Here is a 24632-nt window from a genome sequence, read left to right on the forward strand (position 1 = left end):
TCTTGGGAGGAGCACCAGTTTGCTTGTTTTTAGAGAAGGCAGTGAGTTTTGACTAGACCCTGCCCTTCTCTGTGATGTAGGGATCACCCCTGGCTCTGATCGGGGTCTCCGTTCTGCCATGTCACTCCGTCTTACCTTAGTAGCATCCAAACCACTTGGAGAATCCTAGATGTAGCTATGCTTTAGCATCCACGGCCTGGATCTTGTGTGTGTGTGTGTGTGTGTGGATACTGCTGTCTGGGGAAAAAATGTGTGAACAGCCCTCCATCAGACAGCACTGTATATGAGGAAGTACAACGTGACATCTGCAAGTCCTCTTTGCTGCCGCAGCCGTGCCTCTGAACCACTTCCCTCCCGTGTTGCTGCGATTGCTGTGCTGCCTTTACCTCTTGGACCAGGGCCACCTTGTGCCTTTCTGTTCTGTTGTTCCTGTCCAATCCAAGGAAGGGACTCCCAGAAATTGGTCACTCAGCTCAGTCATATCCTGCCTCCTTTCCCTCTGCTGTGACCTGTCCCTGCCTCTTCCATCTGCTCAGCTGATTTTACTGACTTTCTGGAAGAACACCAGCAGCTGTCCTTAACGGAGGCAGGCCTGGTCTACCCTCGCAGCAGGACGAGGTGGTTGTAGTGAGGAGGCAGAATCCTGAAGTGGTAGAATGGGCTCGGTCATTTCAGACTGCAGGTGGGGAGAAACACATTTGTGTAATGCTTCCCTACATTAAAAAAAAACCCACTCTGCAAGTAGAAAGCTAGCACAGCAGGGAACAGGCTAGGTTAGAACCTTTTTTTCCTCTGGTTGCTAGCTTTCTATTAGTGGGATTTGACGGGACACTCAAAAATGGCACCCCCCACCTGCATTCTCAAGTCTTCTCCAGGCTTGTTTTTCTCCAAATCTGAACTAGGTCTCAGACTTCCATTTAATGTGTATATTTCTCCCTCCTTTTTTAAAAACGAGTTAAATGGGGCTGATGCCGTAGCCCTGGAGAGAGAGGTGATAATGGGAGCAACCCTTTGCTAAAACAAACCGCAATCGACCTCCGTACCCACATTTTCAAAGCAGGACTTGAAATAGTTTTATTATTTACCAAAGAGGAATCACATCAGCTCAGCACTGCCAAAACGAACCTTTTGAGTAACAGAAGTTTTAGCAATCCACCATCTGGCCCCTTAAGTAGAGGTCATTTTGAAACACTCTCGAACAACCACCCTTCAGATGGGATTGAGGGGCAGATGTGTGGCAATGTAGGAGAACACATCCTAAGGCCAGCCACCTTAGAGAAACTCTTGTGCCATTCCATTGGCGAACAGTCACCCGTCCAACATGGCAAGGTGCTGCTTGTGCAACACTGCTTGAATCTGTCCATAATTTACAAAAAATAGAGACTTTGAACATCGCTTGAGATGCATTTAGATTCAAGATCGACTTGAAGAGAAGAGGTAAGACGTTGCATTGCTTTGCAAACATCCTTTCAAGTAATGTCCTCCAGCCCAAACTGCACTTTTACTCTGCAAAATGGGAGGGGTGCCAGCTTTTTGAAAGTTCATTCTCCAGAGTCCAGTATCACCCATGCGCCAGGCACAAAGGTCCAGGCAGACCACGGCCCGCAGCCAGTGAGGGAGACGCCCAGCCTGGGCTCTGGGGCTTTGTCACTGTGTTTACCTTGAAAAGTCATGAATAGGTATGTCGGGTTTACAGTACGTGAAACCCAGTTCCATAAGGAAAGTGGTTTGAGGAGCTGCTCTGCACACTCCGGAAACCTCAAACGCCAGGTAGCAAGACGATGCAAAGGCCGGCTGGCCCGCAGCACAAAACACTTCGATCGGCGATGTCTGGGCCTGCTTTGCAGTCAAGACCTGTGTCCATTCAGGAACATCTGCCAGATGGGGATCTCGGCCTGACCAGCAGCGCCAAGGTCAGCACACGTGGAATGAGAGGCTTGTGGCCAGAGAGACACAGGCCACAGCAGCGGCTGCCGGAGCCACGAACAGTGGGACAGCCTTCGAAGGGGAGAGGTGGCATCGCGGTTGCCAGGCCGTGGCAGGCGGGCTGCTCTCCTGCCCCACCATGGGGGAAACGAAGGCACCAGAGAAGGGGGCTCACTTCTGCACTGGGGGTGGGGGAGGCTCAAGGAGAGGCAGGGCGCCCTTCACGCCGTCCGTGGCCAGCGTGTCCCTGGTCTGTGTCCCCGGATCTGCCAGGAACATCTCCCGCCAGTCCTCAACCGGTGAACCGGGAGGCTGTAGCCGGAGGTCCCTGCATGTAAAGAGGAGGCAGAGACCACGCACAGAGGCCTGGGGGGCGGGGGTGGGCTGTGGAAAGGCAAAGCAGAGGCCTGCCACTTCCAGGGCAGCTGTCCTCAGCCTGGTCCTCCAGGTGGGCTGGACTGCAATGCCACTGGCAGCAGGGTTAGGGGACTTGCAGGCCAGGATAGCTGGAGGGAGGCAGCCCTGGGCCGTAGGCCTCGCAACCCTTGCCGAATTGTGGAGTTGAAAGGGACTCCGTGGGGTCAGCCATCCCAACCCCTCCATCTCTCGGAGGGAGGCTAGCCGCCTGCTTCCGGGAAGGGGTGATGGTGGCTGCCCAACCCTGCTTGTCTCCAAGGCATTGCCATGCTCGCTTGTTTGCACCCTATGATGGCGCTGCGTTGGCAATTCCTGAAACTGACTGTGCATTGAAATCCCTTCCCTTCCTCTCCGGCTAGCCTGGACAACTGATGCCCAGGTCCTACACAGGCCGGAGTGCCCGGTTCCTCCCTCCCTCCCTTCCTCCCGTGCCTTCATTTCCCCTGGTGAGGCCACCTCTGAAATGCGCCACCAGGGAGGAGCCCTGTACAATCGGGGAGATGGCACGGCGAAGAGCGCAGGGGTGCTCAGCACTGCTCTGCTGGCCCATTCCAGATGCCGCCAAGTCTCCCTCGGGGTCTCCGAGACAAAGAGGGCATCCCAAGAGCCTCTGCTCTCTGGTGCCCTTTGCTGGCACCAGAGTCGCAAAGGGAAGACCAAGTCTGTCCACAGCTTGGGGCGAGAAGGGACCGAGGGCAAGGGCAATGGAGTTGGTCACAAGCAGGGCGAGGGCGAGCTTACGGAGCCAGCCCCCCACCACCCCAGCCTCCCTTCCACTCGCATCAGCAGCTCCTGGTGGGGAGGCGCTGCCGGTCTGCGCACGCCTGCAGCGTCTCCCGGATGCCCGTCTGCCAGTCCTTCACCAGGTCCACCGGAGTCACTGCCTCCTGCCAAGGCAAAGAACAAGTGGAGACCTTGGACCCCCTCTCTTCACTCTCCCTATGATGGGAGGGGGCTCCAAGGCTGAAGCCCGGCTGCTGGGGGCGTTGTTCCGGCTGGGCCCATCCGGCCCAAGTCCCAAATCTATTTCCCCAGAGGCCCAAGTGCCCGCCAGGGTTTTTTAAGCTTAATCTGGGGGGGGGGCAGTTGTCAGGGGAATTCACAGCTGGGGAGACCAGGGTTGATCCCAGGCATCCCACTTGCTGCACCCCCTTGAGTATAGCTCCCCCCTTGCAATGTGATTATTAAGCTTAGGGACGGGGCTCCTATGGCTGCATATAGAAGGCGTTCCCCCCCTCTCCCTAAGCTGAATTGCTTTTGGGGGGGAGGCATGGCTTGGAAGGGGAGGGGCTGACCCTCTTCTCCCCATAAATTGTGTGATCTCTCCCTAAGTAAACACACACACCAAACATGGTTGGGGTGCAAATTTATTTAGGGCAATTTGAAATTAGTTGGCCGGTTCTGCCTTCTGTGAAGTGTTAAAAAAAATCCTAGTGCTTATTTCTGAAGATGCATCTATAGGTATAAATCGCCACATGCACATTTTATGCGGAGTTGCACCTTATTGGCCTTAAATCCCAAATCTTTTAAGTGCCTCTCAAGTCGCTTCTTTTTTCTCACCATTTGGGCTTGAGGCTGACTTTGGGGGTGGGAGGGTGAGGGAGGGGCCTTCCTCCCCTTTGCTATGACCCAGGGGCACAGTTAGAAGCCGAGGGGCACAGGTGGAGAGCGAGCCCGTGTTGGGTCCTGCAGCTGTTCTCAGCCCTGCCAGCCGTATGTGGCCCACAGTGGTCTGTCATCGTCATTCAACACCAGCCTAGTCCTCAACTGAGGTGGTAAAGCTGTGTCTGGACTGTACCACTTCAGATTGCAGGTGGGGATTCTCCCTCACACACACATTCCCTCCATATGGAAAGCTACATGGCAGGGAGAAGAGTTCTCACCTTTACCCTGACATGCTAGCTTTCTGTGTTGAAGGATTTTAATTTTTAATTGGGGTAACCATGTGAAAAGGAGGACAGCGCTCCTGTATCTTTAACAGTTGTATTGAAATGGGGGTTTCAGCAGGTGTCCTTTGTATGCATGCAGCACCTGGAGAAATTCCCCCTTCATCCCAACAGTTAAAGCTGCAGGAGCCCTGCCTTACATGAACAGATACAAAAGAGGGCAGGGCTCCTGCAGCTTTAACTGTTGGGATGAAGAGGGAATTTCTCCAGGTGCTGCGTGCATACAAATGACACCTGAAATTCCCTTTTCTATGCAACTGCTAAAGACACAGGAGCCCTGTCCTCTTTTCCATCGGGTCACCCTAAATTTTTTATTGGTGGAGCATTCAACAGGAGCCATCGTTTGAAGTCTGTTATGGTACATCCCAGTCAACAGTCCCCCGCCAGAATGACCACTGAGTGGGCCTCATAATGGTGCAGAAAGCACCGTGCCTGTTCATGCCGTTGGGGGGGGGGGGCGGCACAAAACCACTAGAACAGTGCAAGCAGCCCCCCACCCTCCCCCTTGAAGAGCTCTCTGGGCAGACCCAAACATCGTCCCTGCTAGGAAGGTGGCAGAGAGCGCCGCCTCTGTTCCTCACCTCGTTCTGAATGCCAAGGTTTGCGCCGTACATCAGCAGTGTCTTCACAGCCTTGAAGCGTCCCAGCCTGACTGCATCGTGAATGGGCGTGTCTCCTTCCTGGGGAGGGGGGAGTGAGTGAGTGCCTGCAGTCTCCTCTATGAGTGCCTGTTCACTGGCACGTTGGGCAGGGGCCATAGCTGAGCAGCACCTTCTCTGCACGGAGAAAGTCCCGGGTTCATCATTCCCCGGCGTCTGGGTGAGGAAAGATGGTAGCCTCGGAGTGCCGCTGGCCTAAAGCGGTCTGTACTGGGCTAGAAGGACCCGTGGGTTGACTCCACGAAAGTGGGGCTGTGGGCGTTCCCAGCTGGAGTTTAAAATGCGGTGCCCAGGGGGCTTGCCACATGCTACACACATCACGCAAGCGTGTGTGTGTCATTGCGCTTACTTTGCCTACTGTAGTTATTGTGTAGCAAATCAAAGAGCGTCGTCTTTCACCGCAAAGCGGGGGCCGTTCCTGAAAGAGCTTGCCGCCGTGGCCTAGCAGCGCCGGAGGGCTGTCTCCCCAAAGCACCAGGCCAGGGGGATGGAGCCACAGCCACAGTCTGGCCACAGACGGTTCCACTGGCTGGCTGGCCTGGCCCCAGCTCCTCCACTCACCCCAGCACGGAGGCAAGCGCAGGCCGGGCGAGAATAAAGACCCTCCTCCCCTCCTCCTCCTCCTCCTCCTCCTCGTACCTTGTCTTGCGCATTGATGTTTGCCCCACAGGCAATGAGGTGCTCGGCGCACTCACAGTGCCCTGTCCGGACGGCCACGTGCAGCGGGGTGCTCCACAGCTGCCAGGCAAAGAGAAGTGCTTAGAAAAGGGGTGCAGAACTATTGTGGGGGGCAAGTGACTCCCCACCCAGCCCTCCATAGGCTGTATGGCCTTCAGTGGGCAGGGCCACGCCTGCTGATGTCACGTGGACACGGCCACCCCCCCGCCAAGCCCTTTGCCGCCATTTGCTCCTTGATCAAGGAGCCATTGATCCACCCAGCACCTCGGCCACTACTGATTCACTGCCCTCCGCCGCCTTCTCCAATTGGAGATCTGGCCCAGGCGTCTTCTTGGCCACCCTCGGCCCCAGGGGAGGACCGCTCCTCTCTCGGCCTGCCTGTGGAATCCCCTGCACGCCACTGTCCCTCCCCATTGGGAGTAGGACTGGTGCACAGGGGGACGCCCATCACAGCGCAGAGATGGCAGTGGGGGTCCCTCTCCCCGCCTCCTCCCCATGCCCCCGGAAGGGGTGGGACTTGGGGGCTGAAGAGGGAGCACAAGCCTCCGGGGCTACAAGTTCCACTCCACTGCCTTAGGCGAACAGCCAGAGTCCATCGCAAGCCCATCCACGGGGGCAGAACCCATTTAGATAGGGAAGATGGCCTCTGCTCACCGTGTCCCGCGTGAAGATCTTGGCTCCCCGGTTGATCAAGCGCTTGAGGATCTCCAGGTGTCCCCCGCGGCAGGCCCAGAACACCGGCGTCGCCTGCAGCTGTGTCAAAACAGAGCAGAATGCACTATTGGTGGACAAACTGGGGCAGAAGCACGGGATCAGGGGCTGTTATGGGCCTGGCTAGGGCACAATGCCAGACTTCCACAACTAGCCAAGTTAATAGTTTGGTGGAGGTGCCAAGATGTCTTTGTCAGAGACCCAAGGCCCTCCTGAAACAGCTGCAGTTCTGGAATTCCTCTGGCAGGCTGAAAGACCACTGTGCCACCAGAAGCAAAACACCGGGGTGGCAGAGATCAAACTGGGCAAGACTTTCAGGAGCCAGAGAATTCACTGCCCTCCATACGAGCTCTTTAGCATTCCCGATGCCTAGCAGAAGTAGAACAGATTAGGCGAACGGTATGCAAAGATTTGCATACTTTACTTGTCGCGTTACACAATTTGCAGGGAAGTTGTTTCGGCTATTGGGCGGTATAAAAATGAAATAAATAAATTTATTGCACATTCGTGATTGGCCACTCATGAAAATTTGCGGGTCTTTTAAACAACTTCGTGAACAACCAGGACGTCTCCTGCAGCATGTGTTGGAAATTCCATCATGAAAAGCACCGCTTTTAAAAGCAGAATCTTCCGCCACTAGATGGTGCTATCTCAATGGAAGTGAACAGAGCATGCTTAGAGGGAAGTATTCACTTAAAACCACCTGGTCAGCCCTCTCTGTCCATGTAATGCAGCCGCAACAATTGTGCCAAAAAGCAGGAAGCAAAAATGTTCCAAGTAAGCAAAACTTTTAGGGTGACCATATGAAAAAGAGGACAGGGCTCCTGTATCTTTAACAGTTGTATTAAAAAGGGAATTTCAGCAGGTGTCATTCGCATATATGGAGAACCTGGTGAAATTCCCTCTTCATCACAACCATTAAAGCTGCAGATACCCTGCCCTCTTTTAAATCTGGTCACTCTAGTATAGCTCCTGTACTTTAACGGTTGTGATGAAAAGGGAATTTCACCAGGTTCTCCATATGTACGAAGGACACCTGCTGAAATTCCCTTTTCTATGCAACTGTAAAAGACACAGGAGCCCTGTCCTCCTTTCCATATGGTCTCCCTAGCAAAACAATTTCCCCACATTGTTCTGCTACACATATAGATTAGTCCAGCGTAAATGACTGTGAGACCTGATCCCTCCACCTGCCTTTCTCAGGGGAATGCTTCCCAAGATACATGCAAAGAGAAGTGGGCCTGGTGTCTCTTGCCTGATCCATGTCACGTTTCCCCACCATCTCTGCCACTTGCAATGCTCCAGAGATCTCAGCAAGGCAGCAAAGCCCAGGGCAGACCTCCCGCCAGGGACTTGATGACCATCAGAGGACAAGGCTCACCATGTCCCTTGGTTCCAGAATGGCTCCAGCTTCCAGCAGCTTCTCCACGATCTCTGCATGGCCTCGCAAACAGGCCCGGTGCAGGGCTGTACATCTGAACTGCAGCGGAGAGACGACACGTGAAGGGGATTGGCTGGGGAGACCTGTGCCCCTCCCCCTCCACCACCATCCCTGGGGGACATCAGGTGGTCCCTACTGACCTCAGGAAGACACTTTGCCAGTGGAGGCTGGGGACTCCGAGGTCAGTGGGGTTGTGAATCCAGTCCGGGTTTCAGTCAGAACCAGTCAGAAGTCTGGCGGAAGCACGTTGGATAGCTCCTTTAGAGTTCTGACTAAAACCTGGAGTGGATTCACTGCCCCATCAACCTCTAGTCTTCTGACTGGTTCTGGCTGAAACCCAGAGTGGGGGATTTTACCCTCCAGGCATCAAACATGTTTCAGGAACAGCTCTCTCCCCAGCTAAGATTTCCCACCCTAACCACGATATTTATTTATTTATTTATTTATTTATTAAAACATTTGTATCCCACCCTATTATCACTGGGATCTCAGGGCGGCGTACAGCTAAAATCAGAACAATAAATAATTTACACAACTAAAAATGTATTAAATTGTTAACAAAACCAGTAGATTTTTTTTAAAAAAAACCACACACAATTAAAACTATGTGGAGAATTTTGCCCTCAAAGGCTTTGATAAAGAGCCATGTTTTAACTTGGCACCAAAATGAAGCCAGCACCAGTTGGGCCTCCAAGGGGAGGGCATTCCAGAGTCAGGGTGCCACAACAGAGAAGGCCCTCTCCCACGTCCCACCATAATGTATGTCTTGCATTGGTGGGACGCAGAGGAGGGCTCCTCCAACAGATCTCAGATCTTGGGCAGGCATATATAGGGGGAGGCACTCCCTCAAGTACCAAGGTCCCAAGCCGTTTAGGGCTTTAGATGTCATTGCCAACACCTTGAATTCCAACCAAAAGCATATAGGTAGCCAGTACAATTCTTTTAAGACTGGTGTTATATGGTCTTTATAGGATATTCCGGTGAGCAGTGTAGCTGCTGCATTTTGCACTAGCTGCAACTTCCAAGTTGTCTTCAAGGGCAGCCCCACGTAGAGCGCATTGCAGTAGTCTAATTGGGAAGCTACCAGCGCATGGACTACTGTGGCTAGGTTGATATTTCCATCGTTTTCCGTTCCCTCGATCAATCCTCTTCTCCTTCTTCCTATTTCGCCATTATGCAAACACTTGATTAAAAGCTCATTTCTGTTGGACACAGAGGCTGGCGTGGCTTGGCGTTCCAGTACCTTGTCGTGAGCATTGGGGTCCCCTCCGTCTGTCAGATACTTGTCAACCACAAGAACCCGGTTTTCCAGCACTGCTTGAAGAAAGTGCTCTGGTGTCACAGGTTCTGTCTGCGGAGAAGTGATGAAAGAGTCAAGCTAATTGTTCACAAGGCTGCCCAAAATACCTTTCAGTGCCCCCCACCTCTAGTCTCCAGGGATGGGCTTCAAATGTATATATATACTCCCCTCCCCCCTTTTAACCCTGCCTCCATTTCCCTTCCTGCCTTTTGTAATGTCCCCTTCCGTAAATATAAAAGTTGCAAGTCCCTTGGAGCAAAGACGTCTTTTTTTGTAAAGCCTCATGACTATGGATGGTGCTGTGTAAAGAAGACGGTGTTTTTTCTTGGCTTGAAGTGATTATTATCTTGTCTTTTTCTATCCCACCTTTCCACAAATACAATCCTCAAATTTGGTTGCAGTACGTAACTAGAAACAATCTATTTACAGTAAAATAAAAAAAGGAAAGAAAGAGTAGTAACAGCAGCTAATGAACAATACTTAACACATACTCCAGATTATATGCTGCCCATAGCTTGGGAAAATAAAGATGTCAATGTTCCAAAATCTAGTGCCAGCACCAAAAAGGCCCCATTGCCAGTCGCCAACCACATCATCACTGAGGTTTGGATCCTGGCCGCAACTGAAGACCTCCATACAGATGACAGCAAGCAGTCCTTCAGAGATCTCACTACCAAACTGTTTGGGCAAGAAACAGCACTTTGAATTGCACCCAGAAGCAATCTGGGAGCCAGTGCAGTTCCATAGGCGTTGTCTGGCCAGATGTGATCAGTTTCATCAGTGCCAGTTTATAATCTGGACACCATCGTCTAGTTGGTTTCTAAACACCCATCATAAGCAACCCCACTTACAATAAATTGTAGTAGTTTAATTTGAGCACACAGATCTGTAGGTTTCTCAGGAAGAGGGACCCTGCTGGGGAAGGGGTGATTTGAGATATGAACGCCATTCGGGCATCTATCTGCAAAGTTGCATCTAACAGCACCTCCAAGCTGGAAATCTTTTCTTACAAGGAAAGCGCAACATGTCTAACACAGGCTGAATACTGCATAGGCTGCTGCACACCATCAGAGACTGCGTATTCTAGCGAGGCTGCTGAACAGTAGAGGCTGGTGACTCCGGTGTCAGTGGGGCAGTGAATCCACTCTGGGTTTCAGCCAGAACCTGTCAGAACTCTAAACGAGCTATCCTAGGTGCTCCTGCACTTTGGATAGCTCCTTTAGAATTCTGACTGAAACCCGGAGCGGATTCACCGTCCCAGTGACATCGGAGCCTCCAGCCTCCACTGCCGGTGAATACTCACTATCACTTCCGGCTCTGGCTCCTTGGGGCGGACCACTTTCTTCACCTTCTTCTTATTCTTGCGAAGCTTTATGATGGCCTCCAAGTCCTGCAGGCTCTCAAGCTTCAGTTTGGAATTGTTGAGTGTCTCAAGCTGGCAAGGAAATGAATAAAATCAGAGCTACAGACCACCGGCTTCCCATACAGCTACCCAAGCCTTCTGTGGCCGGAGTGGGCCCAAAATGCCCGCCTCAATCCAACTGACACTTTGCCCTTCATGCTTATGGAGCATGGGGCACAAGCTGCCGGGGCATTCCGGTGCACAGTTTTTGTAATGTCCTCTTGCAAAACTTCCCTTTCCTTTCAGCAGGGCTTCCTGGTGGCTTTGGGTGGGGTGGGTGGGTGGGGGGTGTACGCAGTGCTGCTTTTACTGCTGATTCCCCCCCAAACCCTCAGCACTGTTGCAGCGAAGCAGCAACAACAGCGTTACGTGGAAGGAGTCAGCCAGGAAAATTTGCAGCACCGTTTTCACATGGTGGTAATGCGTAGCAAATATCAAGTAACTGAAAAACTTCAAAAGCATTTGTTTTGTTTTGTTCTCGGACAACTCTGCGCAACATTGCAGTTTTGGAAACCTGTAGCTGTGCAGCTATAGCGCATTGAATTTTTGCATTATATCTGTCCCTACTTCTGTTCCAGAATCAGACTTTAATGTTGCCATGGCGGCCATCTGGGGCCTGGCCCCCGCCTTGTATTCTCACGCCTACCCTGTACTGGGATCCGCCCCCAAACTACGCCCACTCTCTTAACCTGAACTGAAGCCACCACTGACACACGCACAACCAACCGTGATGACATCAGAGCAAACTAAAAACCCGCGGTAAAACGGGACATCGGAAATGCGCAACTTTGCGGGGAATAATGCAGTGTGGCTGTAAATTGGCAGCTGCATCATATAAGCAAAGGAGCGCAACTGTGCAGCTAAGATGGGGCTGATATAGCATATAGACAAGCGCTTGGTTGTACCCTTTGGCTCAGATCCACCTCTCCTCTGCTGCCCTTAACCCTGTACATTACCTTCCACCTCACCGGGGGTCACAGGAGAGGCCTCCTCGAACGATATTAAGTGTACAGGCAGTGGCTACCAGGCAGATCTATAGCCAGCCACCTCTGTCTGATGTTGCAGCAAAACCAGCAAAGAATCTTGTGGCTAACAGGTTCAGGGCTGGGCAGAGGGAGCCCCAGGGGGGCCAGCTGGCATGGGCCTACGGTTTTGAGGGGGCCTACTCCGAGTCCCCCTGGTAGAGGCAAAGGGGGACCCTTTGGTAAAGATTTGTAACAAAGTAGCTCAAATATTGAACTTGCGACTGGGCAATATTTTGCCAAATGTCCTCATCGCGTTGCACATTTTTCTGTCATTGCCAGCAACAGTGGCCTCTAATGAGAGGAGCTTCAGTGACAGCCCATGCAATTATGCAAGATATGTGTCCTCTTTTGCCCTCTTTGGCCACTCTACATTTCGGTTGGTCCAAATAAAGTTATTGCCTCATTGTGGATTTTGGATTTTCCCTCTAGATAATGGATTTATTTATTTATTTATTACAAGACTCATATATATATATATATATATATATATATATATAGCACACATTCATTTATGCCATCAACGGATCCTAGGTCCAACAGCCTTCCTTTGTCTATTTAAAACCCGTCCACATGGCCCATGGTAGGGTGACCCTATGAAAAGGAGGACAGGGCTCCTGGATCTTTAACTGTTGCATAGAAAAGGGAATTTCAGTGGGTGTCATTTGTATATATGGAGAACCTGGTGAAATTCCCTCTTCATCACAACAGTTAAAGCTGCAGGAGCTATACTAGAGTGAACAGTTTTAAAAGAGGGCAGGGCTCCTGCAGCTTTAACTGTTGTGAGGAAGAGGAAATTTCACCAGGTTCTCCATATATACAAATGACACCTGCTGAAATTCCCTTTTTAATAGAACTGTTAAAGATACAGGAGCCCTGTCCTCCTTTTCGTAGGGTCACCCTATGGTGATGTTTATATAAATTATTTTAAAGCAGCTGCCCCCCCCCCCCCCCACTCCCCCGGGTCAAGTTAGAGGATTCTTCCTGTCCTTTATCGCCCCCCTGTGGCCGTCCAGGAAACATTGCCAGCACCTACAGGGAGCCTGTCTCCTCACTCACCTTTTTCTTCTTCTCATCTTCTGCTTTCTGCCTCTCCCTGTCGATTGCTCCCCACATGCCAGCCAGGCCTGAGCGCCATCTTTCGGGCTCCCAGGCCGTTCCTCTCGCCAGCACCTCGAAATTGCGCGATTTCCCCTCATGTCGTTCATCACTTACCTACGGCGGAAAAGGCAAAAGGGCATAAGGTCTATTATTGTACGATTTCTAGCACTCCTTCCAATAGTGAACTCAGTTGGTGAGTGCCAACAGGGCTGTAGCCAAAGCCCCTGAGAAACAAGAGGGAGGTATTACATTGGCATGCTCAAGGGAATCCTGAGGTTAGGGGTGACCCCATGGAAAGGAGGGCAGGGCTCCTGTAACTTTAACAGTTGTATTGAAAGGGGAATTTCAGCAGGTGCTGTTTGTAGGCATGCAGCACCTGGATGAATGCCCTCTTCATCACAAAAGTTAAAGCTGCAGGAGCCCTGCCCTCTTGACCAGATACAAGAGGGCAGGGCTCCTGCAGCTTTAAATTTTGTGATGAAGAGGCGATTTCACCAGGTGCTGCATGCGTATGAATGACACCTGCTAAAATTCCTTTCAATACAACTGTTAAAGCAGAGCTTTCCAAACTGTGTCGTGACACGTTAGTGTGTCGGCTGCAGTGTGTAGGTGTGTCGCCCGGACGTAACGGAGTCTGTTAATGATGTATGAAGAGGGTGACTTGGACAGCTTTTGGATTCGCGTTTCAAAAATGCATCCAAACATAGGTAAAAAAGCGTTAAAAGTTCTTTTGCAGTTTTCTACTACATACATTTGTGAAGTATCCTTTTCAACGACGACAAACTTAAAGACACTGAAACGTCAAAGCTTAAAAATGCTTGATGACGAAATGCAAGTGCCTTTATCTAGTATTCCACCAAATGTTCAAAAGCTGTGTTCATCCCATCAACCTCATACGTTCCCATTAAAATGGTAAGTAGTTATTGGTGTTAATCAATTTTTTAAAATTCTAGCACATATTTACATATTGTTACTCATAAATGACAACAATCTTGGAATGTATGTTATTATCTTACAAATCATATATTTTTAAAAATATAAATGAAAGGTTTTCATGAGATATGTTGTGTCCCCATACATTTCGTTATTACAATTTATGTACAGCATGTGTCCGTATCTCTTATAAGGGGTTAGTTTAACCTCCGGTTTGCTAGTAAAACTGAATTACTGTGTCGCGAAATGATGCATATCTCAAAAGTGTGTCAACAACATGAAAAGTTTGGAAAGCTCTGTGTTAAAGTTACAGGAGCCCTGTCCTCCTTTCCATGGGGTCACCCTACCTGAGGTTAGCAGAAGTACAAAAAAGGTTTTTTAAAAAAGAAAAGAAAAAAATGACAATAATGGGATCTCTCAGCCCTCCCAAAATACACATCAGTGGTTACAGCACATGCGGAGAAGCCTTGGAGCATAATGGATGGAGAGAGAGAGAGGAAAAAACAGAAGGGTGGGCGGGGAGGAGAGACTGAAATGGTCTACATGAATCACCAGCTGAGAGTGTGTACAGGAGCATCCCTGATAGTACTGCAACGCTTTGTTGCAGCTCCCACTTGTTGCTATTTCATTAATTCCACATGAATTTTAATCAGTATGTCACATTGTGATATTGCTTTGGTATGAGTTTCGCATGGCTGTTGAACTATTTTCCATTTATCGTTCCATACATTGTTGTTCAATAGTGCTGTTTTTTTGATATTGATGTATAAATCGTGGTTGTTTTCCATTTTTCTTATAGCTGCTTTAGGTTTCCTTCAGGAAAGCAAATGAACGGATTGAAATGGGTTGTCGAAATGAAATTTATATCTTGCCTTTCAACTAAAAGATCCACAAGGCAGCCAGAAAAATGTTGTTGGATTGAAAACGAATATCACAAAAACACAAAACAGGGCAAAAGCAGGAGCCAGTGGAGCCAACAGAAACCAGCGGAACCGCCCGTCACACTGTCAGCAGCAATATTCAGTGTGCAACTTGAAAACAATAAAGAACCTCCACCAGGTCTCTTAATGTGTAATCCTATGCATGTTTGGACGGGGGGTGGTGGTGCGGGAAATCCTAAAAAGAACTTTTTGTGTCTAAACATGCATAGGATTGCGCCCTTAAAGGTATCACCTTCACCAGGAGCATAAGACTCAGCAGAAGGGAGCAAAATGGACCCCCCCACCTCCCCACCCCCAAGGAAAACGCCACCAATGGGAAGTTACTGTTGCTAGGAAGCACCTCTGACCTTTGGTGGAAGAGGTTGTAAGGGACTAAGGGCTGTAAATATTTCTGGCAAGTGTTTATTTATTTAAGAACCTAAGAAGAGCCCTGCAGCTGGATCAGACCAAGGGTCCATCTAGTCCAGCACTCTGTTCGTACAGTGGCCAACCAGCTGCCCACAGGAAACCCACAAGCAGGACATGGCTGCAACACCACCCTCCCGCCCATGTTCCCCAGCAACTGGTGTTCATAGGCTTACTGACCCTGATACATAACCATCAGGACTAGTAGCCATTGCGAGCCTTCTCCTCCAGGGATTTATTCAATCAACCCTCTTTTGAAGCCGTCCAAACTACGTCTTGTGGAAGCGAATTCCATCGTTTGACTATGAGAAGCGGTCCTCCCTTTCATCTCTTCCGAATCTCCCAGCAATCAGCTGCATGGGATGACTCTGCTGGGTTCTAGTTTTATGAGAGAGCAGTTTATTCTTTATTTCTTGGAGTTTATTATGTGGTTTTTTTTTAAATGAAAGACGTATCACGAGTAACAGCACGAAGCGGAGAGACTTAGGGCCTAATAAGGGTACAAAATAAAGGCCTTACCTCTCAGCTATAGTGATTTATACTAATGAAACGCACCCACGTCCATCAAAGCCAAGGTGCATAGTAGCATTTAAAGCCAGTCAACGGTATTCTGGCAATTGGCAGAAAAAATGTTTATTTATTTATTACACTTATATACTGCCCCCATAGCTAGAGCTCTCTGGGTGGTTTACAGAAATTCTAAAATTGAGATAAAAACGAATATACACACAAGCCCCTCTGTTGTATTACAAAATACAATAACAAATTAAATAACTAGCCATTTGTTGTCTTTTTGTGACCCCAGAAATCTCTGCCTAATGGTAGGGCCGGTGTTGGCCCTGACCCCAGCAGCCCACGTGCCTCAAAGACAGCCCATTTCTCATCTGAAGGGAGATGCCTTTCTGTTCCCTTCCCGGGATCACTCCCTGACTCAGAGTCTTGGTTTCTTCAAGTTGCTGACCCATCTAGAGCAGCTGCCTTCCTCTCTGGCCAAGGCAAAATAGTGTCAGGTCTCTGGACTCAGCTTGCAACATTCTCTGCATGCCCTGGCCCAGATGATGCGGCCTCTATTTATACGTCCGTGTCTGCATATCAGCAGCGGCGAAGGGTCCACCTCACGCGGATCGAATGCCATCCGGCAGGCCCTTCCAGGGCAACACCAGCATTGTCAACAACGGGGCAAGCCAGAGACATTTCGGCGCCTGAGGTGGAATGGTTCAATGGTGGAAAAAGAAACCCCACCTGCTCACAGGGCACGAGACCCCGGGGAATGCCCTCGCGCAGGTCTGATCGAAAGGGCCTTTCATGCGCAGCTTTTGCGCAATGCTCTCCCATTTCATCAGGGCTTGTGGGAGGGGGTTTCCACACTCTGTTCCCACTCCCACATCCTGCCTCCAAAAACAGGGCTGCTGCAGACCTACCACCTAGGCTGCCTGCCATATGGAGATAACCGAAGACATTTTGGCGCCTGAGGCAGAAAATCCAAATATATCTTTATTTCTGGTATTTGTAGCCGGCCTTTCTGGGTCTGTGAATCTCATCAGTGCGAGCTAAAGACGATGGGGTAAGCGAGAGTTTTCTCTCAGCTCAGTTTGGATGTGAATTTATCAAAATTCACGTATATTTGTTTATTTGTTTGACTTATGCCTCATCTTTCCAGCAAGGAATGGTAGAAAGGGCAGGAGACGTTCTCCATACTTGGGGAGGAAAGAACTTGAGATGATGATGATGATGATGATGATGATGATGATGATGATGATATTATTATTATTATTTAAAAAATGCATGTGGGAGAAACCAAAACTGGCAGATTCATCTATCTAGGCCCAAGGCTTTGAGTGTTCAGCAATTAAAAATCTGAGTATGAATCCTTACGCTTTCAGGGTTTTGTTTTTAATTTAAAGTATTCCTTGCCAATATTTAACCATGTTAGTGATGAGAAGACACGGGTTCTAATCCTCATTTGGTCGTGAAGATCACTGGGAAGGGTGACCTTATGAAGAGGAGGACAGGGCTCCTGTATCTTCAACAGTTGCATAGAAAAGGGAATTTCAGCAGGTGTCATTGGTATATATGGGGAACCTGGTGAAATTTCCTCTTCATCACAACAGTTAAAGCTGCAGGAGCTATTCTAGAGTGACCAGATTGAAAAGAGGGCAGGGCTCCTGCAGCTTAAACTGTTGTGATGAAGAGGAAATTTCACCAGGTTCTCCATATATACCAATGACACCTGCTGAAATTCCCTTTTCAATACAACTGTTGAAGATCCAGGAGCCCTGTCCTCCTTTTCATAGGGTCACCCCATCACTGGGTGACTTGAGCCAGTCACTGATTCTCAGCTTAATCTACCCCACAGGATTCTTGTGTGGATAAAATGGAGAGGAGGAGGAGGAGGAGGAGGGTCATGTACTCCACCTTGAGCTCCTTGGAGGACAGGCAGGCTATTGATGTAACAAGTAAACAATACAAATAAACAGTGCTAGATTAGGGTTGCCCCCACTTTCCCCCCTGACAGGCTCATCTTTAACAGCTGTCTGGCAGCCAGGTGCATCATGGTCTTCTTGTCCTTGCTGGGAATAGCCCACTGCCTCTAAAACTGGAGGAAGCACAGACCTATCAGGACTGGTAGCCACTGATACTTTCTCCAGAAATTTATCCACCCCCCTTTTAAAGCCATCCAAACGGGTGGCCATCACTACATCTTGTGGTAGTGAGTTCCATTGTTTAACACTGCACTGTGTGATGGAGTCCTTCCTTTTATCGGTCCTGAATCTCCCACAATTCAGCTTCAGGGGATGACCCCCATTGGGTTCTATCTAGCTCCTTCCTATCTCTCCTCTCTCATCTCACACTATTGCCCCGCTCGTGCTCTTCGCTCCTCTGATGCCACGTTTCTCGCCTGCCCAAGGGTCTCTACTTCCCTTGCTCAGCTTCGTCCATTTTCTTCTGCTGCCCTTTATGCCTGGAACGCTCTTCCAGAATATTTGAGAACTACAAGTTCAACCGCAGCTTTTAAAGCTCAGCTAAAAACTTTTCTTTTTCCTAAAGCTTTTAAATCTTGATTTTGTTCTGACTTTATACTGTTAGTTTTACCCTACCCAGTGCCTGTTTACCCTACCCTGTGCCTGTTTGCATTCTCTTCCCCTCCTTATTGTTTTATTATGGTTTTATTAGAATGTAAGCCTATGCGGCAGGGTCTCGCTATTTACTGTTTTACTCTGTACAGCACCATGTACATTGATGGTGCTATATAAATAAATAAATAAATAAATAAATAAATAATAATAATAAAAATGAGAGAAGGAGAAAAATGTCTCCGTGTTCGCTTTCTCCACACCAGGCATGATCAGGCACCATGCCGTGCCTTCATTTCCCCCCACCCCTCCAGTGCCCCCTCAAGCAGGTTGCCGGACCCAGTGGCAAGGCAGGCGTGGTCCTGGATTAAATGAAGACAGCCTAGAGATTACAAAACACACACACAGACACACTCATGGGCGTCCTGAAATGGTGCTCCAGAATGTGCCACCTGAGGCAGTCCTCTGTCTGCTCCCTGCTGCGCCCTGCGTGAACATAACATTGCAGGGGTAATGCGATCGCCTCACACCATTCCTACCCTCACAGGCCAAGTATGACAGGAACGGCTCTCCCCCACCCCCCGCCATTCCCCCAGGTAATTTCGGTCGCTGTGACAGGGTCAAGCGGCTTCCTTCCTTCCTTCTTAGGCTAACCTGCTTCTGGGGAATGAACACACTGAGGGCTTGAGTGACCTCCGTGAGATAGCAAGCAGGGCCTTGGACTGACGCAGACGCCCCAAAAAGACGCCCGCTGCACTACATGAACTTCAAGAGCTGGCAGCGGCCTTGTTTGTGTTGTCAAGAGCCTCGTGGCGGTTATGCCTGCCTGCCTGCACAGATAAGGAATTGGAGAGTGTTTTTCACCTTCCCAGATTTTTTTAAAAACCACACACCGCTGGGCTTTGCTGTGGAGCTGTGAAGCCCATCCAACCAGAGGATGCAATCCTATACATATTTAGGCAGAAAAAAACTACAATTCCCAGCATTCCCTAGCCAGCTGTGGTGGCTGGGGAATGCTGGGTGTTGCAGGCCTTTTTTCTCTCCCTGTCTATGCATAAGATTGCACCCGAAGGAAGCAAACCTACGGCCCCTAGGGATTATCTGAGGGACTATAGGATAGTGGCGATGCCCTACTCGAAGGTTGGAGACAGCACTCCGACTCCTCCCAGTTGGCACAGAAAGAAGTGTGCCGGAGGCCTCCGAGATGGGAAAAGCGGCCCCAGAAAGGTGGGAAAAGGGGCGTCCCAGTGGGCAGGGAGGATAGGAGGCTGAAGAGGCCAGGATACGAGCGAACTTGAGCCTCTTCCAGCCTCCTTCCTTCCCCCTTTGGCCAGGGCCGGTGCCAGACTATTTTGCGCCCTAGGCAAGGTGAGCTACTTGCGCGCACACACACCCCAAATTGCGCAGAAGTCCAAATGTGTGTGCCGAGTAGAGAGCTGGGACTGGCTCACTTTGATTTGGGACCGAGCCGTCTGGAATTCACCGGGACTTACTTCCGTGCAAATGCAACCCGCTATGCAGCCTGGCGTCCCGATCTCCTCCGCACGTTTACTCGGGGGAATAAGGCTTCCAAGTAAGGAGGCATAGGCGGATCGGGCTGCACTGGTGCCTCCCGGTGCAACGCTTTCTCAGATGCAAGTCCCGTTGATCCACGCGTGCAGGATCGGGAAGCAGGAGTCCACAGCTTTCCTGGGGAAGGGAGAGGGAGTCCCGCTTGCCCGCCTGCCTGGACATCGCAGCCTGTTTGAGGAGAGAGGCAAGGCAACCCGGTGCCCTTTCCTCGGGAGTAAGGCAGAGTCTGGCTTGGGCCAGGGTCGAGCTCGCCACATACTTTTTCTTCTTCTGGTGGCAGCGGCCTCCCGGCTCTGGGAGGGCGGCTTCCGGGTGGAAGTCTGAAGGTGGAGCCCCCACCCCACACCCCAGCGTCCCTGGCTTCGCTTCGGCTGGACAGGTGCGGGGCGCCATCTTGCCCGCCCAGGCCCAGCTGAATCCTCGGGCCGGGCTGGGCCGGCTCACAGCGCCCGGCACCCCTCTTAGCTTGGCGCTCTAGGCGGCCGGCCCTGCCTTTGGCGTGCTGTCACTAGACAAACTAAAAAGCCCATCTAGTGAAAGAAAAATCCAAAGAGGGGACAAGGAGGCGAACATTGTCTCTGCTGCTCGTCTCAAGGGCCAGGCTTCGGATGGGCAGGGTGCTGGATCCACAGAAGCCTCTGAGGCTTCCGCCTGGCAAGGCACACTCATAGGGTTGCACCCCGAGTTCAAAATGTAGACCTGCACATGCTCAGAGATTTTTTTTTTAAAAAAAATATCAAGGTCAGCAAATACTTTGTTGTTTTGGATTTTGGTCAGACATAACAAGTATGTAGAAGCAGTTGCAAAGCACCGGGGGTGAGGGGTGGGGCGTTGTGTGCCTCACAAGTGAAGTGATACACATGACCCGTAAGACTATGAAGTCCAGAATCTAAAATTATCTAGCTGCACCGCTGGCTGCATGCCGAGTGAGGAGGGGCTGCATTGTTGGGCTTCTGCCTGGGGCCCCTGCAAACAGCCAACCTCCTCGCATCCTTCTCTGGCTCTTGATCTCACTGGGGGCCCTTGTGCCACGACACAGGCTCTTGACCACATTGAGGGGTTAGGGAAGCGCCAAGGGGTGGGCCGCCCCTTTCCTTGCCAGCCGCAGCCACCCTCCCTCCCTCCCTCCCTCCTCCTTCCACCAAGCGTCAGCCCAAGCTGCAACCCGCTCCTCCAGCCCATCCATGCTCAAGGCTCGCTCCTGCCTACAAGCGGCGGCCAGGGTCGCGCCCGCCTGGTCCCCAAGAGGGAGGAGTGGAGCTGCGGCAGCCTCCCCCCCCCCCCCCGCTGCTGCACCCGAAAGCCGCTCTTCCACAGTGGCTCTGAGAGATGCTGGAGTGGGGGGGGGGGGCGTGTGTGCATGGCTTTGCTTCGGCTGGGTGGGCGCCCAGCTGAATTGAAGCCAGGACGCTGGTGCGGGCGGGTGGCTTTGGAACAGCACACCCAGAAGTCGCTCTCCCAGAGCAGCTTCCGGCCAGGCGCGCTGTTCCAAAGCCGCCCACCCCAGCGTCCTGGCTTCGCTTCGGCTGGTCAGGCGAGATGGCGCCCCGCACCCAGTTATTCTGGGGTGGGGGTGGGTGGATGAAAGCAGCTCACCTGCGCGGCCCGGTTCCTAACAGGCCACAGACCGGGACCGGTCCGCGGACCGGGGGTTGGGGACCCCTGTGTTGGAGGACAGAGATCTGGGTATTATGTGGCCTGACTGTTAGCTACTATGTTCAGGGGTGTTAAGGAATGCTTTACCCTTGCCAGTGTTGAAATAAAATTCAGCTACAGCATCTGTACATCTTCTGTGTGTGGCATAGAGAGAGGGGGCCTTTTGCTCTTCATTTCAGACAGCCAAATCATAGAATCATATAATCGTAGAACAGCAGAGTTGGAAGGGGCCTACAAGGCCATCGAGTCCAACCCCCTGCTCAATGCTGGAATTCACCCTAAAGCATTCCTATAGAATAACTATCTCTTGGGCTGGTCCTGAAATAAGACTTACACAGAAGGACCAGTGAAAGACCCAAGCATGCAAGCACGTTCAAAGATGTGGAGTCCATACGGCCTGCCCCTGGGATCCTGCAGATGACATCTTTGGCCTCTTAGGAAGGGCACATGAGCTGATCCAATGGCTGTGATTAGAACTACTATGTGTTGCATGGGGGGAAGGCACAGAATAGGGAGTGGCCATCTCATTCAACTTCCCAAGCATCTTGGCTTTCATTTAAAAGAAAAGAAGCAGGTTTCTAGGCCTCATGGCTGCGAAGACGTGCTTGAGAGTGGATGAGAGGCAGTAGAACCAGAGAGGCGGCAGCTTCATAAGATGTTCAGCGGATCAGGGAGAGGTCTTGCTTTCCCCATGATTAGCAGAACCAGAATTATGAAAAAGAATTGAGAGCCAGTGTGGTATAGTGGCGAAGGTATTGGACTTGGAGTGGGGAGTTCTGGGTTCTAGTCCCCACTCGCCCATGGAAACCCACTGGGTGACTTTGGGCCAGTCACAGACTCTCAGCCCGACCCACCTCACAGGGTCATTGTTGTGAGGATAAAATGGAGCAGAGGAGGATTATGGGTTCCTTGGAGGTAAAAGGTGGGATATAAATGTAATAAATCAATAAATCAGCAAGCATTGCAGAATAAGGGCACAACCCTATCCACATTTAATGGGGAGGGGTCCCTACAACTCCGGCATTCCCCTGCCAACCATGCTGGCTGGGAGTGTAAACACACACACAGACCCATCTAAACATGCATAGGATTGTGCCTTCACAAAACTAAGAGAAATTATGCAAACCAGCTCACGTTTCATAATATACCCAAGTTGCCAAATCCTGCTTTTCTGGGCACAGCGTTTGGATCGTTTGGGTGCTGCATTTTAATTTTCCTAGTGCAGCCTCTAGACAGCCCAGATGTTTGTTGCCATGAAGATAAGGGGAAGTAATCTTTGTGTGGCTTTACAAACACAGCCAGACCCTTGGGCTCTCCAAGGTTTCACCCAGGACTCCTTCCCAGGCCCTACCTGGAGACGCTGGGAAATGAACCGGGCACGTGGTCTACCAATTTGCCAGAGTTTGATGCACTCCAGTGGGCGGAATGGGTGTGTGATACGCTCTGCACTCTGCCATTCCATCATCCCCAAATCCATCTGCCTTGCAAATAGTCAGGCGCTGGGGACTTCCAGAGCGACAGCTCTGAGCCCTACCAACCAAACGGCATCGCGCAACTATTCTGTCTTTCCCTCCTGGGCAGATTTTTTTGTAGTAAGAATAACAACGGAAGAAGCAGTGGAAAAACACGAGAAGCTTAGAAATGTAAGAAACAGAAAGCCTCGTCCGGAAGCACCCACGTCTCTCCACACGCTAGGGTCGTGTCCGTGCTGTGGATAGAGAGTGGGCCACAACCCACCTTTTTCTCCCAAGGTAAAAACTTTTCTTTCTGCTATTGCTGTGGCTTTCCCACCACACATGGAGAAAGTTCCGTTCTCTCTAGGTGCATGGCTGAACCTACCCATCAAGGGTTTTTTTTTTTTTTTAAAAAAAAGAAAGAAGTGGATTCATGGGCCATTGTCTACAGCTGAAGGTCCTGGAATTTCTTTTGACTCCAGCCACCAGAAATGCACTAAAAATGTACCAGACTTCTCCAGCAGTCACAACTACCCATAAGGAAGTTTATTGGGGTGCAAGAGGAGAGAGATTGGGGGGGGGGTTGTGGTGGCAGGAATAGGAAATGTGGATTGTTCCATTCCTGACGGCGCATTCAGACAACTCACAAGCCTCACAACTGACCGGTTGACCAGAGCTGCTAACACACAATAACCAGGATGAATATTTGGATAAATCTTATCAGAGATTTGTTAATAATCTACTAGTTGTAGAAAATACAAAGATTGCTGCTACCTGGAAGACGGACGAGTTACCTTCTAAACTAGGATGTTTAAACAAAATGCAGAATAAGTTAACCAAACTCTAGAGACTGACAACAAAAAGGTTTGAAAAGAGATCATCGCTATATACATGGCTCATTGCTGTAGGTTGATACATCATAAGCTAAGCTAAAGGGTTTTTTGTTGTCAAGATGATGCTGTTGCCATGACAGACACTCTTGAATTACATCCACCACCACCCAATTTAATCTTATATTTTCCCACAAGGAAATCCTGGGGAATCCTACTCGTCTTCCTCCCCGATCCTTGCACTCATAGTACCTTGGAAGGGGTGTGTGTCAAATCCACCGTCCTATATCAGAGACCCTTTCACCCTCAAAGAAGGTCCAAACCGCCCATTTCAGAATGGTATTCCGAATTAGCCCTCCTCCCCTGGCAATTCCAGTCTCTTACCAACTGCTGAATGCTGAAAATCTCCATGGTCCCCCACTTTTCCAGAGCCACAATGCTCACTGCCAGGCAGCTTTCCTGGGCAGCTGTTTTTATTCCAGCCCTGGGATGGGGGGGGGGGAGGATGAATTTCGGCTGTAGTCCAAAGCTCCCCCCACTGGGCCCAGCAAACTGGATGATTCAGGTGCCCTGTCACACCGGCTAAAATAACTTCATACTTCAAAAGGTTTGTAGAGTGTGGCGGTGAGGGAAGGGAGAGGGCCGGTAATGAGATTCACAGACCCGGAGAGTGGGGGGCTTAGGCAATTATTTGGACTGGGTGTGTGTGTGTGTGTGTGTGTGTGTCAAAAGTTACAGATAAAACAGGGCAGGACCAGTGCAGCGTGGTGGCTCCAATTTCAGTGGGGCTGTGAATCCATTGTGGGCTTCAGTTCTAGGTTTCAGCCACAACCGGCCAGAACTCTAAAGGAGCTTTCCAAGGTGCTGAACTGTATACTCAAAATAGATTTGGCACCTTGGAGAGGTCCTTTAGAGCTCTGGATGGTTCTGACTGAAACCTAGGAGATTCACAGCCCCACTGAAATTGGAACAAGACAGGAAGAACCTCATGAAGAACTCAGCAATGCTGAAAAATCTACAGGAACAGAACTCTTAAGAACATCAGAAGAGCCTTGATGTTGGATCAGACCAAGGGTCCATCTAGTCCAGCACTCTGTTCCCACAGTGACCGACCAGCTGTCAACCAGGGACCCAGAAGCAGGACATGGAGCAACAGCACCCCCT

At 50.4% G+C, this 24632-nt stretch overlaps 1 protein-coding gene across 1 annotated transcript; it reads right to left on the reverse strand.

Annotated features, from left to right (window-relative positions):
* Positions 1 to 3105: 3105 nt before the first annotated feature.
* On the reverse strand, positions 3106 to 23944 carry ANKRD23 (ankyrin repeat domain 23). Its single transcript, XM_063139218.1, has 9 exons — positions 23853 to 23944; positions 12562 to 12717; positions 10382 to 10513; positions 9022 to 9129; positions 7719 to 7817; positions 6281 to 6379; positions 5588 to 5686; positions 4871 to 4969; positions 3106 to 3230 (listed from the first exon to the last, which is right to left on the reverse strand). Exons 1-9 carry the CDS (start codon positions 23877 to 23879, stop codon positions 3126 to 3128), a joined length of 924 nt encoding a protein of 307 aa, XP_062995288.1. The 5' UTR covers positions 23880 to 23944; the 3' UTR covers positions 3106 to 3125.
* Between the last annotated feature and the right edge of the window lie 688 nt (positions 23945 to 24632).

Source organism: Elgaria multicarinata, chromosome 12 (assembly GCF_023053635.1).
Source record: "Elgaria multicarinata webbii isolate HBS135686 ecotype San Diego chromosome 12, rElgMul1.1.pri, whole genome shotgun sequence".
NCBI classification, from domain to species: Eukaryota; Metazoa; Chordata; class Lepidosauria; order Squamata; family Anguidae; genus Elgaria; species Elgaria multicarinata.